Source organism: Azolla caroliniana, unplaced genomic scaffold (genome assembly GCF_043228905.1).
Source record: "Azolla caroliniana isolate FFs.n. ecotype wild unplaced genomic scaffold, voAzoCaro1.0.p SCAF_21, whole genome shotgun sequence".
NCBI classification, from domain to species: domain Eukaryota; kingdom Viridiplantae; phylum Streptophyta; class Polypodiopsida; order Salviniales; family Salviniaceae; genus Azolla; species Azolla caroliniana.
This window is the reverse complement of record NW_028230456.1, coordinates 6,889,896-6,908,178: the sequence shown is the minus strand read 5'-3', so window position 1 is coordinate 6,908,178 and position 18,283 is coordinate 6,889,896. Positions and strand designations below refer to the sequence as shown.

Genomic DNA, 18,283 nt, shown 5'->3' with positions numbered 1-18,283 from the left:
GTGATACATGTGCGCAACGCATGCAAATGCACAAGGAATTGAGACTACAACATAAGATTGTCTCAAGAGAAGATAACACAGTTTCACAACTCACTAGTAAGTTTAACTTTGTTTCTCAGTGCACTCAAGTTGTCCTCTACCACTGACAAGGAACTTATCAAATTGCAGATTAGGGTCACATTTTTGAGCCCTCCTCCATTTACGAGTACCGACCATTGTGGTTAATATCATTCAGGCAATTTCCACAACCATGATGTTGGGTAGGATGAAAGAAGAAACAAAGATTTCATACATCAAAACTAACCAATGAGGTAGCATGTACATGTGGTTTAACAGACCAAAACCACACAAAAAGACACTGGAAAGTAAGGATAAATTAGCAAAACTATAAAAAATGTGAGGTGATTCAAGACTAGGATGAGGCAAGGGTAGAGTTCTAGAAAATCCTAAATGGAGAGCTGTATAGGTAACAAATGTCTGATGTGGGATCCACGAAGATGCCTGCCAAATTATTTGAAGTGGTGGCCATCAATTCTTCAAGCTTGCTCATCGTCATACTTCCCTACAAAGTTTGCGATTGAAATCTTGACTGTTGTGCTTTGTTACTTCAAGCTCAACCTGGAAGAGAAACCCAAAATGTTTGAAAATGATTTTAACATAAAGGTAATCTACTGATTAGATTCAAACAGTTGCTTTCAAACAACCACACGTGCACCAGATCTAGACGCAACCATTGTTGTAGAATACGTAACATTAAATACGTGTAGAATACGTATGCTAAGTATTCTACCTTTTTAAAAAAAAGATTTAGAATACATATTTTATAGATAAAATACGTTACATATTGTTAAATACTTAGAATACTTGGAAAATACGTTAAATACTTCTTAAAATTCAAAGTTTTTTTTTCAAATTAAAATTGTTTTTTTTAAAACTTTTTTGAAATGATAAATACTTGTTAAATATATAGAATCTGTAGAATACATCAAAATTTTAAAAACGGCAGACCTAAAAAGTAGAATATGTGTAGAATACTTCAAAGTATTCTAAAGCATATTCTAAACGTAGAATACGCATTTTTTAACAACTATGGACCAAACCCATCTTATGGTAATCTGAAACCAATTGAGTGGTGAAAAGAATATTTCATGACTTAAATAAGGCTTTATCATACACTAACTGCCTCCTGCGTTTGCCAGGGTCAATCTTAGCTGTATTAACTTCTTTGATCGTCCTTGACTCAACCCTACAAATGTTACTGCATTACATTTACTATGGCACCGCAATCCTTCAGGGCCAATGCATTAGGTTGTTCCTCCCCCTTTGACAATGCTCTACTAAATACTAATGCATTATATATTGACCTTGATTCAACTCTACAATTGTTACTGAATTATATTTACTTTGGCAAAGAAACTCATCAGGACCAATGCATTATATTGCTCCCCCCTTTTTACAACTCCTTAATACAAGTGTACAAGAGATTGAGCACGGATCTTTGAGGATGTCGTTATATTGTTTGGGCTGAAGTTGATGATAAAGAAAATTGAGTAGGTTTCATGAAGACTAAATGATAGGCATTATCTTCATCTTCATGTGGTTCAGGATGACTTTCTAAGTAAATGCTTGCAACCAATTCAGTTCAGCGTCACACTGCTGAGAGATTGTCATTAATTTATTCAGAGGAATTTGAATCTGTTTTAATTTCTCATTAAGCTTGTACAGATCCAGTAAATGATACTACACATAATCTGAGAGCTCCAGATTCCACGCATATGATTTCGATACTACAGCTTTATTAAATAATCATCACAACCCAGGAGATCTGAATGTCTTTTTACAGCTTCCAGATTTTGAATTATTACACAAAGAATGAATGAAACACAAATGCCATAGTACACAAAATAGGGTGTGCCCAGCTATAACAATTAATATGGAAACACAGACTGGGATTTTAGCTGTGTTAAAATGTAATAGCAATTATATTATAATTTATTATTTGACTAAAGATTATGTTATGAGGTCACTTATTGGGCTCCTATCCATAACATCTGCAGCTGACATAGCTGTCCTTTGAAGCAATCGGTCCATATTCGGTAATGATGGTACCTATGAAATGGGTAAGCTCTCTTAGAATCATACTGAAGACTGAAAATAACACAGGATGTAATAACTAATATACTATAGTTCACAGTGAATAACAAACCTGTGCAAGAAGATCGATTGTGCGTCTCAACAATCGAGCAAGATCACCTTCATCCAATTTACAACCCAGCAACTCTTGCCATGTTACTCCAGAAGCCCAAGCCTCCACCAAACCAGCTAATCGATCATCCAATTCACAAGGGATCTGTAACATACACATGATTCAATAGTGGTTGCTATGAATCTTTTCCACTGGGAAACCAGCAAACCCATATACAACTCCATAAGTGCTTACTTTCACTCCATGCTTATGTTGCACATCATGTAGCCATGATTGTCTTTCTCTCAGTGCATCAATTGTATTTTGAGCCACAGGTGAAGGTCGGTATATATCACTGTATATATCAAAAGGGGATAAATATAATATGTATATATATGCAACAGATCAATTATTGTTAAATCAAAGGATACCTCATCCCCATTTGAGATCGAATCTTAACACCTTCTGAAACAAAAGTCGCACATACAGAAGCAAGCTGAGCAGGATTCAGTTCCTTGAAATTGGATCCTGTGAAAGCCAATGCCAGCCATAGTTCATTCACTCCCCGTACAGATGCAGCAACATTTCCAAGTGGCAACATCTCATGGGTCTGAGGCATAATTGCCTCTACTTCTTCAAGAACCTTCACAACCTGTAAAAGTACAATGCTGTCAGAAAGATCATGCGATCACAGTTGACAAAGAGGTTTACTGTGTAGACAAAGATATATGCCAGTTATTATGATGAGATAATAAAAGGACATAAGAATGCATACCATAAAATTATTTACAGTACCTGTAGAAATTCTTGCCATCCTGTTGGCTGCATTTCATTAATTCTTGCTTCTAGCTTTGACTTCTTTTGCTTTAGTTGAACTATCTTTGCATCTCGTAATTTCTTCTGTCCTGCAATATGCCAGTACTCTCTGCTTGCTTTTGTTGCCTTCATCTCCTTCTTGATTTGTCGAAGCTTTATGCGCTGTTCTCTATAGACTTTTATTGCTTTGGTAACATCTTCAGGCATCTATTCAAAAGTTTTAATTTTGTTTTTGTGAAGCTTGAGGTACGAGAATTGATAATAAATATATAATGTTTTACAGAAAATGCATTCTTACCAATGTACTTTTATTTCTAGCATCAATTGGCACATTCTTACTCCAAGACAGTGTATCCAAAGAACCATTCAAAGACCATATCTGTGTCAATTTACTTTTTCCAGACTTCCCCACCATCTCCCATGGATCAGATTCTTTTGGAAATTTATCTGTGAGAATGGTTTGGACACTCTTCTTGAAAGCATCACTCATTTCAGCCTGAAACATGTTGTGGACAGTTACAGCACTAAATGCATACCAGAAATTGTCGGATCCAAGTCCTAGAAATAAAGGAATGTCCTCATTCAATTGTTTTCCATCATCACTAGAAAATGTTGACAGCTTTAAAGACAAATCAGATGCACCATCTTCATCTTCATGTAGTTTGGAGTCCATCTGCCATATATGATGTTGAATAACATTTTAAATTCTTAACAAAATAATCCTACTAATGATTCTAAATACTCATATATAGCCAATTATCTGTAAACCTCTACATCAATACTATCCTTTATCTGAATAAATGCTGACATGTGAATGTTATCCTGCAGCAAGAAACCCCCTAAATGTCCAGGAATTTAGAATGTTTATTTTCTCATTCCACTTTTAAGAGGAACATATATCAAAGAAGACATACCGATGCTTCTTGGATCAAGAAGGATGAATTTGTGAGGACACTTATGCATACAACTGATACTACAGTCTCGTTTCCAGTAAGGGTATCAAAATATGATATGCTCAGAGGCAGATAATCTTTCCGACAAAGAGCGTCCACAAGAAGTGGTTGCAGTAGTAACAGTTTCTTTTGTTCAGATTGATACTGCAGTTCTTTCATAAGGTTCTTCTCTACCTAGAAATAAAGCAAATACTTCCATTATTTGTAAGCTCAAGATTTTTAAGATTTAAGTAACATTCCAATGTTGAAAAAGAGATACCTTCTTCCTTTCTTTTAACACCATGAAATCTTCAATTTCCTTATCAGAAAGAAAACTCTGAATATCTGCAATTTCTTCACTTTGCAGTTGTGCAATTTTAGCATCAAGCCTGGCGATTTCCTCCAATGATTCCACTTTCACTTCCTTGCCAACATAATTACCAAAACTTTGTTCAATCAAAGCCCGTGCCTCTTCTAATGTTCTCCCTTTCCTGAGCAGCTTTCCATCAGGTGATTTCATGCTCTGTGAACCCAACCATTTTGTCGATCAGTACTCTTCACCCAAGCATGATATTTAAAAAATATGAACCACGGTGATTATAGAAAGAATTTGCATGCTCCACAAACTAATTAAGGAAGAAAAGAGCCAGTTTCTGATGGCACTTTCATCTCATCTATCACTCAATGAAATGTTGAAATCAATTGACTTTCCATGTCTCATTGTAAACAAAGCAGAATTATAAATGTGTTTTCTTAAAATGATCTTGGTGGTATTTCTTGGTCAATAAATAACAGTGGACGTAACTTATCAATACATATCTAAATACGTAGAGCAATCGACAAAGAGAAACTTGAAAGACAAATACATAGAGAGAAACAACTTTAAGACTCTCCAAATTTTAACAATGGTACTATGGAACATCCTTCGAACATAAGAGTACATTCATATGCTAGAGATCCAATATCTTTTTATGATCCTTTGCAATATAATAACTGCCCATGTAGACATCAAAAGGACGTAAAATTCTGCTAACAATGGTTGAACTTTATCTACAGTTCCTAATTCTCTTAAATGATTCCACTGTGGCCTCCTTTATGAACTCATGTTGGCATGTGGCAATCTTTTGGTGTGATGTTCAAAAGTATCATGAGGGTTATTCTAAAATGTCCGTAGGGTAGTGTACACACAACTGTAATGTTGTGTGGGAAAGGGGGTAAGGTCAAGATCTAGCCTGATTTGGCTAGTCATCCGAATCGTATGTCGTCCAGATTGGCTTGTTTGAGTCGGTTGAATTGACTGATTTGGATCAAATTTCGTCTGAATCGGCTTGTTCATTCGAACTGGCTTGTGTCCGATTCTGATTCTCGGCCTTTGGTCGATCATTTGCTTTCCACTCGTGCTTGCTCTTGTGCTCCCCACTGGATCCTCGATCTGTCTTCAGGTTCGTTTGCCCCTCGTTTGTCTCTTCTCCAGCGGTATCCTTGCTCAGTGCTGCCTCTTGGCATTCCGATTCTATGGACTTTGCCTTTTCGGCTCATTTGATCGGGCTGGTCTTCGACTTACCTTCTGCTCATGTTTCAGCTTTCTTCTGCTCGATCGCTTGTCATAGTCCCATCATTGTCCTTAGTGCTCCGAATCTTTGTTCTGGGAGTGGCTTCGTCAGGCAATCAACAATATTTACCTCGGTGTCAATCTTCCGGACTTCGAGCTTCTTGTCTGTTACAAGCTCCCGGAATGATGAAACCGCACCTCAATGTGTTTCATCTTTGCATGATAGACTAGATTCCAAATGAGGTGTATTGCGCCCTGAGAGTCGCAATAGATGGTCAACGTTGGATGGTCAATTCGTCTTGTCGCCGAGAAGTCGGCTGATAGTCGGTGCAGCGAGATGGCTTCCGATGCTGCTATGTACTCAGCCTTTGTGGTAGACAAGGCCGTGCACTCTTGAAACTTTGACCTTCATGATATGGTGCCGCCACCATAGGTGAAAAGACAGCCTGATGTCGACTTTCGATTATCCGTATTTCTAGCGTAGTCGGAATCGGTATAGCCTTCGACTTCGGTTGGATTGGCTGATCTGAAAATCAGCTCTGCATCCTTGGTTCCTCTCAGATACCTAAAGATGTGCTTGACGGCCTCCCAATGCTTCCGTTCTGGGTTTGACATGTACCGGCTGACGACCTGACCCCTACGGCATATGCAAGGTCGGGTCAGGTCGCCACCATCACGTACATGACACTTCCTACGGCCGATGTGTAGGGTTTTCCATTGAGCTTTCTCTCCTCATTTGTCAAAGGAGAGTCTCTGTCCGCTAGTCGGATCGATGTTAGAAGCGGAGTTGATGTTGGCTTTGCATTCTCCATGTTAAAGTGCTTCAGCACCATTTGAATGTAGTCGGATTGGGAGTCTTTGTCGTCCGATTTCGATTGATCCTCATGCCCAGTATGCGTCGGGCTTGTCCGAGTTCCTTCACTGTAAATTTGTCGTGAAGGCTCTGCTTTAGTTCTCCGATCTTTGCTCGATTGCTCCCTACAATGAGCATGTCGTCGGTATATAGGATCAAATAGATCCTGGACTCGTCGGCCAATTGCCAAATATACATACATGGGTCGGAGTCGGACCAGCGGTAGCCGAGCTACCGAATATAGGTATCACGTTTCTGATACCACATCCTTTGCGCTTGTTTTAAGCCATAAAGGCTTTTCTTCAATCGACATAGGAGGTGACCTTTCTCCCCCGTCGCCGTGAAGCCTGCCGAATGAGACATATAGATGTCTTCTTCTAAGTCTCCGTGTAGGAATCCCGTCTTGACGTCCAGCTGCTTGAGCTCTAGGTCTTCGGTCGCCACGACCCCTAATAGGAGTTGACGGGTGTCATCTTGACTACTATCGAGAATATCTGGTCGTAGTCGACCCCATGTTCTTGTTTGAATCCCTTTGCGACGAGCTGAGCTTTGTATTTGAGCTTCTCTGAATCATATACATATTTGTATCTGAAGACCCCTTTGCAAGATAGCGGCTTCCTTCTGGCTGGTAGTTCGACCAGCTCCCATGTTTGATTCTGATGGATCGAGTCCATCTCGGATCTCATGGCCTGTAGCCATGTGTTGGTATTTGGCGCAGCTAAAGCTTCCTCGTAAGAGCTCGGTTCGCCTGCGTACATGTAATTAACGTAGTCGAGGCTCGGTTGGTAGAACTTTGTTGGCCTTCGAACTCGTCCGGATCTCCTGAGTGCCGAGTTGATTGGTTCAGATCCTTCAGTCGGCATTAGTTGAACCATCATTAGCTGTCCTTTTGGATGACTCACCCCTGCAATAGGATTTCGGCGATGTCAAATCATCCTTCCCTTCTTCGGGATTGATTGGGGTTGGTGCCTTGGTCTGTTTGGGTGATTTGTTCATTTCGACTCTCTCTCTTTCACCTCTTGTCAATCTCATAGTCGAATCAATTTCGACTAGCGGGCCTCTTGCCGATTTGTTGATTTCGACTATTTGTCAAATTTCCGATTCTGCCTAGTGGGCCAGTCCTTCTACGACATCTTTGTTAATTTCGAAGGAAACCTTTTTGCCGACCGTTTTCGGTTGGTTCTGTTAAGAGAGAATCAAGTCTTCATTGAAGACAACGTCACTACTCCGGATTAATTTCCGGTTCTCTGGATCTAGCCGATAGCCGAAATCCCCATCAGTTCCATAACCGAGAAATATACACTTAAGTGCATGGGATGCCAACTTGGTCCTTTTGTCCCTTGGTATGAAGGCGTAGGCTTCGCATCTGAATATACGAAGCCTGTTGTAGGTCAGCGTTTTGCTGAACCGTAGTGCCTGTGGCACTTCAAGCCATATTGCTCTCGACGGTGACAGATTTATCACATATACTGTCGTCTGCAATGCCTCGGACCAGAATTCTAGCTTTAGTCCGGATTGCTAGAGCATTGCCGTCACCCTCTCTTGGATCGTTCGGTTGATCCGTTCCGCCACGCCAGTCTGCATGGGTGTGTAAAGAACGGTCTTTTGGTGCTGGATCCCTTTGTCAGACACGTATTGTTTGAAGGCTCGGGAGGTATATTCGCCTCCATTGTCGGATCAGAGTGTCTTCACTCTGTATCCTGATCGGTTCTCCACTTCAGCTAACCATTGGTTGAAGACCTCGAGCGCTTCGTCTTTCGACCTAATTGAATAGGTCCAAACTTTCCGAGTACTATCGTCTACGAATGTGATGAAGTACCGGGAGCTACCTATTGACCTTTTAGGCATCGGTCCACATATATCTATGTGGACCAGTTCTAGGGGATGTCGTACCGTCTCGTAGTGGAGAGAGTGCAGACTTCGGGTCCGTTTCCCGTAACGACAATGCTCGCAAAACTCTATCTTTGTCTGGAGCTTCGGGATGTAACCAATCACCATTAACCGGTCTAGTCCAGCTTGAGCCATATGGCCTAGTCGGCCATGCCATAGGTTTGAGTCCTGTGATTCGGCTACGTTCACAACCCCTTCTGGATTGATCGTCATCAGTGGGTACAAGTTATTGTACTTGTATCCATTCTTGATTTTCAGATTTCCTTAGCTGATCGTCCATGATGAATCATTGAGTGTCATTTTGTACCCGGCTTCGGCTAACATGCCAATGGAGACCAGACTCCTCTTCAGTGCGGGTACATGCCAGACTTGGTGCAGGGTGGTGGTATTGTCATTTGGCAATTGGATAAGGACCTCTCCGATCCCTACTATTGCGCACTCCTGCCCATTTCCCAGTTAGATAGTGCCGCTGGCTCCGGTAGAATAGTTCGAAAACCATTCGATACTGGGGGTTACATGAAATGTGGCGCAGGAGTCCAACAGCCACGTCCGTGCGTCTTGTGCACTGTAGAGAACTTCACTGGTCGATGATTCCTCTAGGGAGAGGATTTCTCCCGATTGGGATTCAGCAACATTGATTTGGTTGCCGGTTGGAGAACGGTTCAAATCGGATTGTCCTTGTGTCTGATTGAATCGCCGACCATTCTCCTTTCTCTTTATGGACGCTCAGTCGGAAACTTTGTGACCAGTCTTTCTGCAGAGAGTGCAGAAATCACTTGATCGACTATTCCTCGACTTCGACCGTGTTGGTCTTCCCTCCTCGGTTGACTAGTGTTCCGACTGGTTCTTTCGGCTTGTTCGCTCGATTGGCCGGTTCATCCAATCGACTCAGTCGAGTAGTGGGCTTCTGCAGATTCATCGATGGTGAGTCCCACCGATTTTCACCGAATGTCCTCAGTGAGGACTTGGCCGATTGTTTCGTCCAAGTTCAGCTTCGGTAGCTGTTGGCGAATGTCGTGCAAAATACCTCCCAGCTTGCCGGCAAGCTCGAAACGAGGGCAAGGGCTTTAACTTCTTCTTCGAAGTTGATCCCTTGGGAGGAGAGTTCAGACAATACCCAACAGAAAGTGTTGATGTAGGAGGTTGTTGGATCTGTCTCTTTCATCTTCATGTTGAATAACTGTTAGATCAGTATCAACTTTGAAGAGGACTTTTTCTCGTACACAGCCTGTAACTTTTCCCACAAAGAGAATGTTATTGTCTCCTTGGCCATGCTGAAATAGACATTCTCAGCCAGACGTATTTGAATGGTCGACCTGGCTATCTCGTCCAGTGAACGCCATTCTTCTGTTGTCATCGAGGCTAGTTTGTTGTGTTGTCATCCTGCATCATCTCTTTCCATAGGGCGAAATTCTTCCCATCGAACTTCTGGATTTCCATATTTGTCGCGGACTGTGTCACCATTTTTTGGAAAGTAGATTTTGCTAGCGAGGTCTTTTCTTTCAGCCGGATAGCTTCTCTTCTCAGTCTTTTCTGCTTTTCATTGCCACTTGTCAGCGAGGTCACTCTGATACCACTTGTTGGTTTGATATATCAGATGAATGCGAAAGAGTGTGTAAGGACCTGCAAGGTAAAATGTGTACAGCAAACAACACAGATATGCAACAAGAAGAAGAGGAAGAAAGATAGACGATAGACAAAGATTAAGCTTCAATGGAAGTTCTCTCTTATTCTTCTCTGTAACTCTTTTCTCTCCAGGACTATCTTTACAACGTTAGGCTTGAGCTTATATACTCAAGCCCTAGCTAGAGAGTGTGTTCACACTAAGGATACAAAGTGGACAGAGTCAACCTTTTATGCCAACATCATATTTTGCAGAAAACGAAAATAGACATGGCTATTGTTCAATGCAGAGGATCAGATATTGTAGAACACGCAGATAGACAGGGCTATTGCAGAAAACGCAAATAGACATGGCTATTGCAGAAAACCCAGAGGATCAGAGAGAATAACCAGATATTAAGAAATTACATTGAGAAGCGGTGATGTTGTAACTATATCAATAGACCAAAATTTTGTTCATGGTTGTTAGAACTGGATATGAACTGTATATGGGTACATTGTCTTTCAAGAAGGACTCTAAGAGTTGTATGTCCATGAGAAAGTCAAGCACAAACAGCCGCCCATAGGGATAATCACCGCCCTATGAATCTTAGTCCTAGATATGTGTAGGATTGTGCTCTGGGTATGAGAAGATCTCCGTTCTTCAAGATCGATACAATGGTATGTTCTATCCCGCTAGTAGGGAAACCTTTAACTCTATCAAAGATTGTGCGAAAACTGACACCAAGGTGTCATGGACATAGATGAAGTGCACCTACCAATCCATGCTGATCTTGGGCCTTTCAAAATTGTAACCGGTTGATTGTAGTTGATCTTGTGTGTAGTAATAAAAGGTCAACTCACATGGGCATGTACCATGTGAGAGGGAGGGAGAATGTTTGGGCCATGTTAATTTATTCGCACTTTCACATGCAAACGGAAAACCTTATTGGAAGGGTGACCTGGAATAAGGAAATTGGGGAATTGGTGAAAACACGTCTCCATTTATTGAGCAAAAGACAAGAATCTTTGCAATCATCTAATTTATGAATGATTCCATATTGACTTTACAAGAACGGAAAAGAAACATACTTACCGATAAAAGATTAAGGACCATGCCATAAGATGCTGAAAACTGAGAAACAAGAGGATCTGGACCAGCAAAGAGCAATCTGCATGCATCTTCTGCTCCTTCAAATGGTGTTTGAACCAATACAACATGACCATGCTCATCTAACCCCCTTCGTCCTGCTCTACCAGCCATCTGCAGCATTGCATTTGAACTGAGAAGTGCATGACCAGTGTCTCCTCTTTTACTTAGTGATGAAAGAACAGTCGTACGAGCGGGCATGTTGATGCCTGCAGCTAGGGTTTCTGTTGCGAACACAACTTTGATCAAACCTTTTTGAAAAAGCTCTTCAATGAATGATTTCCATAGTGGAAGGCAACCAGCATGGTGTGAAGCAAACCCACATAACAAAGATGATACTGATGGTTCTCTCACAGCATCAGAATGCTGTTTCCTAAAAATAGCCAAGGCTTCGTAAACTTCTTGTTGTTCAGCATCCGATAACAATTGGATATCTTTCACATAATGAATGGCAGTATCACAACCTTTACGGCTGAAAATAAACCAAATAGCTGGTAACATTCCTCTGTATTTCAGTTGCTTCAATGTTTCTTCTATTCGAGGAACCTTCAAATCACATTGAATAAATGATAATGTCAATGTAAATTTAATATATTGAAACAACTTGTCAAACTACTGTTCTGAATGCATATTTAGCCATCACAATTACAAATTTACTTATATCTGCATATGAGGGTGAAGAAAAGATATATTAATGTCTTTTAAGAGGCCAAAATGGCCCATAAAACCAAACAAGAGATTACATCTTAAGTGCTGTCTTGTCTTTGAGAACAACAAATCAAAATAAAATAAATATTACTAAGTAAATAAGATAAAAAGAGACCAAGGAATTTGGTTTTCGGCACATGTAAGATTCGCAAGTTAATATTATAACATTTGTCTTTGAAAGATCTCTAGCATAGGTCAATCCAGAATGGTGAGGTCTCTGAAACACGGGAAGCACCTGCAATGGTGAGAGATAATGGCCTTTACTTGTCGATGACGAGGGTGGTAAGATCATGATCCATGGGGCCAGGGCCTATGTGCACAATTGCTATTGCTCGATTTATTGTAACCCCTTTGTTATGTCCTGGTCGGGAGCCCATTTGTGTAGCCCTTGATTGACTCGTAGCATTAGGAGTGATGGGGCTAAAGAAAGTTGTGATTGTTCTTTGTGGATGAACTTGTGTGGCTGTACTTTTGTCCTTCAACAACTTTTCCCTATGTCTCTTGAGTTCTAGCAAGGAAAGTCCTATGAACCGTTGTTCCTCATATTCCATTACCTTGTGTAACAGGACAAAGCTTTGTTTAAAGAGTCAATGGTATCTCCTCTGATTTCATAAAAGACACTACAGTAACAAATCTAGTGTTCTTCTGATTCCACTGCTTGATGACACAATTAGCATATTCTTTCTTCTAGAGGTATTCGTGTATATCTGCTTACGTCAATCTCTAATTGATGGGATGAAGTTTGCAGCTGCCCTATGACACAACACAACTCATATTATGGATGTATGTTCATATAAGATGGACATTGATGTATAGCATCATCCAATGAAAGCTGGGCAGATCCAATCCAGTCTTCAACTTCATAGACATACATCCATTTATTTTATACAGTGTATCCTACACATTACTTGTGCCCATGATTCCTATATCATTGTACTTTTGATCACAGCCTAGTTTGTTCAAAAGCTACCTAGTTTAGGGACATATCAATTTTGCATTATTTATAAGAGTCACATTTATAGCCTTTCGAAGATGTTAATATAACATTTCTTTTTATTTCGCTTTGACCCTTTCTTTAGCCTAGTATGTTTCCTTTTTAGAAATTTCTAGGATCCCCATTAAGACAAATAATTAAGTGCTATCTTTCCCAGTTTGTTAGAACTAGAATATGATCTCAGCTGAAAAATGCACAACAAAAGTTTGACAGCGCTGTAAATGCTATGATATGAGTATAAAATGTCCACTGTCACAAGCAGAAAAAACATGTAGACGTGACTTTCTAACCTGCCTACGTCGTAGAAATTGTACTTCATCATCAGATAAGATATGAGATTTCACTATTTCTCCTGTCCTCGGCTGACGACTCTTGTTTTGCTTACTCTTTTGGCCACTCTTTTGGTCTGTAATGTTATCCACATGTGAGCTGTATACATTTGCACTTCTCCTGCCTTCATCAGGTAGATAATGAGCCAGGGACAATCTCCTATAATATAATACCAACATACTGTTAGAAAGTCACTCCAAAGCTATAGCGTAAGCAATAAAACAAGAGCTTCTTCTTATTCATAACTGTCCATTTAAGATTTTGTGTTCTATATTACACAAGAGTAGAGAATTTAATTGGCTTGTAAAATAGATTTCACAAAGTGAGGAATTTGATCCAATGCTTCTCAGTCTATTCTGTTACATTCTGTATGAATTGTGCTTGGCAGATGTAGAAAAAGAAAATTTACTACCTGCTCCTAAGCAATGCCATAACAGAAAAAAAACAGACATGAGATTCCAATTCTTCCAGATCCCATAATGAGAATTTCGGAAATACTGGATTTAGTCAAACCAAGCCATTCTGAACAAGAATTTAGGATCATCAGACCTCCTTCTGCAACCCTTCTTTATAGCTGAAGGTGTAATATGCATGTGCATTTTACAACAGAATAAATGGTAGAACTTCAACCAAGAAGAATACAGAATTCACCTATTCATCTCTGTGCCTTCCTCATTCAGCAAGGGCGATAATAAAAAGCGAGTCGAGAAGTGCCAACTCAGAGGCACAGGTCTTCGTCTTGAAGTAACTAATTCAGTAGGACCATGCACCTATAAAGAACAACTAGAGATAGAGAACATTAAGTCAATCTACATGAGATTAGGCCCCATATAGAATCTTTTAACTGAATGTGGAAATTTATGGCATACTCAAACTAAAATTCACCTGGTTAATCCAACCAGCAAGCTCACCAGGATTTGCAACAGTTGCAGAAAGACAGATCAGTTGAACATTCTTTGGGCAATAGATAACCTGTAGATGCAAGTAAACATATTTTGATTATGCATGCAAGTAAACGACTATCCCATCAAGTATGTAAGGATTCAAAGAGCATACAGTTTCCTCCCAAACAGTACCCCGTGAAGTGTCGCTGAGATAATGAACTTCATCAAGCACAATTGCAGACACGCCCTGAAATTGGTCTCCTTGCTTGGGTGTTCCAATACTGTAATCAGAAACAACAATCTCATTGATTATGATCAGTTATTTCTAAAGCATGATTAACCAAGTTATTTGCTTATAAACGCCAATTAGAAAACTAAATGAATTATTTCCCTATATGTTTGTCTTTCTAAATAAAAAGGTATGATTATGCGTGACTTTTTTTTTAAACAACTCACAGACATTTGATAGAGCATATTGCGCAGAATTTCTGTAGTCATTATCAGAATTGGAGCATCTCTATTTACAGCTGCATCGCCAGTAAGAATGCCGACCTTATCTTCTCCAAATATGTCCCTGAAATGTTTATATAGCAGACCTATGAAACCAAGTTAAGAAATTGCCAAGAACACTAGTAGAATCACAAGGTACCTGAATTCACGAAATTTTTGATTGGAAAGAGCCTTGAGAGGTGTAGTATAAATTAATCCTTTTTGCATTGCAAGCAATGCCGCTGCAGCACATTCTGCAATCAAAGTCTTCCCACTACTTGTGGGAGCACATACCACTACTGAAGAGCCTTTCAAAAATCCCTCCACAGCCAATCTCTGAGAAATGCATCCAAATGCCTTGGTCATTTAAACTATCCTTTCACAGCAATGCAGATCACAAAATGGAAATATCCATTTCTATACAATTTTAATACTCTATTATAAGACCATTTCTCCAACTCTTTGCCCCAGACATAACTGTTATTAAACAAAGTCGATGAACACAAGAGATAGGCTCATTACGCATACCATCTGGATAGTTGTGGTCTGACATGGAGATCTTGGGATAGGTATATAAAAAGCTATTTATCCTTTTAAACATCCTTCTTCTTGAATACTCTATGAATCAGTCCATTGGTATTTCCTCTCAGCTCAGTGGTAAACGCATCCAGCTATGGTCTGGGACATAGTTAAGCATCTAACCAGCCACTATCAACAAAGTATGTCTGATGAGACTACCTCTAACCTTCAAAGTTCATGCTATTATATGAATGTAATTATGGATATAATCAACTGAAATAAAGTGGACCTATGATAACTTTCATTGATACCTATTAATATGCTGAATGACAAATGGACCCATCTCTAGCCTTCATTTCCTCCAATTAATACGTCAAATGAACCTACCTCTAGCCTTCATTGACTTGCGTTATTATGCTGAATCTGCATATTTCTGGCCTTCGTTGATCCTTCTTAAATTGTGGCTATCTCTGACCTTCATTCATTCCTATCAGTATGTTTAATGGGACAATCTCTAGCTTTCATTCAATCCTAATAGTTGTGAGTGCACATGAAGTGGTGTTCTTTTCTAGTGCCTGAAGAGCTGTTTTCATGAATTTAAGTTAAAAAGCACCTGAAAAGAAAGTTATAAAGAACTGAATGCCATAAACTTGAAGTCAAATGTAAAGACTTGAATAGACAGGTCTAAAAAATGAATACAATGGACTTGAAGAAAAGTTGTAAAGAACTGAATTATATAGCCTTTCTAATGAACTTTAGTAGAAAGAACACCATTATATGGGTCTAAAACAGAATGCCACGAACTTGAAGTGAAATTACACAATTAGAAAATTCTAAAGAACTGAATGCCATGTACTTGAAGGAAAGATCTAAAGAACTGAATTCCATGAACTTAAAGTAAAGAGCGCACCAAAAAAAATCTAAATAACTGATTTCCATAAATTTAAAGCAAAAAGAAAACGAATATGAACGTCTCAGAACCACCTGAACAACTCAATGTATTGAGCTTGAATAAAAAAGAGAACTTGACTAAAAAAGTCTAATATTATTGAGGAAAAAAGCATCTGACTAAAACAGTCTAAAAGCGCTTAATGCCATGAACTTAGAAGCAAAAAAGCACCTGAAATTTATCCATTCGAAACTCATATAGCGTAGAAAGATCTTGGAAAGTTATGCAGCGATCCGGATCCTCTTCTTTTATACGGCATAACTCTTTTACTTTTCTGTGTATTTCCCCTTTCCTGTTGACTGATTGAAACTTCCTGTCATCACTAAAATTCTCCATACTTTCTCTTTCATTTTTTTCATCTTTTTCTTCATTTTCTTCTTCTTCTTCTTCTTCATTTTCTTCGTCTTCTTCTTCTTCTTCTTCTTCTTCTTCTTCTTCTTCTTCTTCTTCTTCTTCTTCTTCTTCTTCATCTTCTTCGTCCAAATCCAAAAGATCCTCTAGCATTACAACATCATCATCAAAAAAAGCATCGTTGTCATCATCACTCACATCGTCATCAATGGGATATTTTTCCTCTTTGCATTCAAATTCATTTGAGTCTGAAGCTAATTGAGCTTCTTCTTCTTCTTCTTCTTCTTCTTCTTCGGTTGAATTTACTGATAGAGAATGAATGGGAAAAGAATGTGGAATAAGAAATCTACGTTCTTGTAAATAAACTTTACCCGTGCTAAAGTATAAACGAGTGATGAAGGAAGCCGATCTGAAGCTGCAGAAGCAACGATGCTGATGTCTGACGCAGAACGAGAAGGAATGGGAACTCTCCTTGTGGGAAGAGGAAGGGGAGATCCATGGATTCTGAGCACAGAGAAGTGGATGAAGAAGCGCCATAGCTTCATCGAACTCGGAAATCTCCTCCACTTCTACGTCTTCTTCGTCATCTTCAGTGATAAATTATAATAATATATAATACCAAGTTTAATTCAATAATATGTATTTGTCTTATGGGGATAATAATATTGTGAAATGCACATAAATGGAATCCAAATAATATATAATACCAAGTTTAATTCAATAATATGTATTGTCTTATCGGGATAATAATATTGTGAAATGCACATAAATGGAATCCAAACCAGCTTGCTTAGCTTCTTACTTCCTTTTCAATTTATAGTCGTACAAAGGTACCCATTTGGGTTGGCTTTACTTAGCTACATGCGTCCTAACAAGGGTATGCTAAAAGGGTGGCTCAACGGAACACACGTACACCATAGCATGAAAGCATGCATGCTAAACAAGGGTATGCTAAAAGGGGCACAAAGGAACACATGCACACCCAACATGAAGGCATGCACTTGCATCCAAGGGACACCACATTTCCCCCCTGAGAGAAACAAGGAGTTTTACGACATGGGGAAAGGAAGAGCGCTAGAAGATGGGCTTAGGGTAGCATAGGGCTTGATGCGGGCAACATGGGCGGAGGTGAATCGACCATTGGAATCGCGTCGGAGCAAGTAAGTCGTGGATTTGATTGCATGAATCACGGTGAATGGGCCGATCCATCGGTGCATGAGTGATTCGCTGAGACCGCGCCGCCGGACGGGGAAGTAAACAAGGACTTTGGTTCCATCATCATAAGTCAGGGTAATTCGACCCACGTCGTAGTATCGCTTTTGGCGTTTGTTGTGCGACTTGTAGGTTTCGAGAGCTTGCTTGTTGAAGGAGAGGTAGCAGTTGTTGGAGATAGAGCCCCCAAGTGGCACCATCCATGTTGGTAGGTTTGGAATGGACGTCAATGGACGCTTATGGTGGGAGCCGAGGGTCACGCCCATAGAGTGCTCGAAAAGGGCTGATCCGTGTTGACGCCTGAACAGATGTATTGTAGGCATGGCTGACGAAAGGCAAGATTTGATCCTAGGTTTTGTGGCATGGATCGATGTAAGCGGCAATCTCCTGCTTGAGGGTCTTGTTGAGGCGTTCGGTGAGGCCGTTTGTTTGCGAATGGTACGGGGATGTAAACACCTACTGGACCCCTAGTTGAGTTGCAACCGCATTGAGGACGTCCCCATGGAACTAGCAGCCTTGATCAGATAAGAGTTGGACAAGGAAACCATGCTGAAAAATTACCTTGTGCAAAAGTTGGGATGTGATTGTTGGCGCAGTGACGTCAGGGATGGCAACAGTTTCAGCCCATCTGGTGAGGTATTCTGTTATGATCAGGATATACTTGTTGCCATTGGGGGTTTCGGGAAAAGGTCTCATGAAATCCCATCTGACGAGCTCGAAAGGCGATGTGACGGTGATGGGTTGGAGCGTTCCGGCAGGCTTGCTCGCGGGTTTGATGTGTTGACACAAAGCACATTGATTGATGTAGGTAGAGACAAAGTGTCGCATGTTGGGCCAATAATACTTGAGACGTAATTTTTCAAGAAC

At 40.1% G+C, this 18,283-nt stretch overlaps 1 protein-coding gene across 2 annotated transcripts; it reads right to left on the bottom strand.

Moving 5' to 3' along the window:
- Positions 1 to 1,777: 1,777 nt before the first annotated feature.
- LOC147850537 (DExH-box ATP-dependent RNA helicase DExH15 chloroplastic-like) lies at positions 1,778 to 16,780 on the bottom strand. Of its 2 annotated transcripts, XM_087336220.1 has the most exons (17): positions 16,576 to 16,715; positions 16,025 to 16,166; positions 14,546 to 14,721; positions 14,357 to 14,470; positions 14,071 to 14,177; positions 13,898 to 13,986; positions 13,664 to 13,782; positions 12,973 to 13,171; positions 10,927 to 11,526; positions 4,214 to 4,456; positions 3,916 to 4,128; positions 3,300 to 3,674; positions 2,981 to 3,208; positions 2,617 to 2,837; positions 2,441 to 2,540; positions 2,207 to 2,350; positions 1,778 to 2,109 (listed from the first exon to the last, which is right to left on the bottom strand). In XM_087336220.1, the coding sequence occupies exons 2-17, from the start codon at positions 16,037 to 16,039 to the stop codon at positions 2,011 to 2,013; spliced, it is 3,042 nt and encodes a 1,013-aa protein (XP_087192346.1). In that variant the 5' UTR covers positions 16,040 to 16,166; positions 16,576 to 16,715; the 3' UTR covers positions 1,778 to 2,010. The 2 variants fall into 2 exon arrangements, with proteins under 2 accessions (XP_087192346.1, XP_087192345.1); XM_087336219.1 differs by having other exon boundaries at positions 13,898 to 13,984; positions 14,069 to 14,177; positions 16,025 to 16,780.
- Positions 16,781 to 18,283: the final 1,503 nt, after the last annotated feature.

Bases quoted from the DNA above. Each gene is read 5' to 3' on its own strand.
- LOC147850537 (XM_087336219.1), bottom strand. From the start codon at position 16,741: ATGGCGCTTCTTCATCCACTTCTCTGTGCTCAGAATCCATGGATCTCC. The intron at 14,722-16,024 runs GTGCTTTTTTGC...TGCATTTCTCAG, and splicing joins TTCGAATGGATAAATTTCAG to AGATTGGCTGTGGAGGGATT. The intron at 13,985-14,068 runs GTATGCTCTTTG...TTGCATCTACAG, and splicing joins GTACTGTTTGGGAGGAAACT to GTTATCTATTGCCCAAAGAA.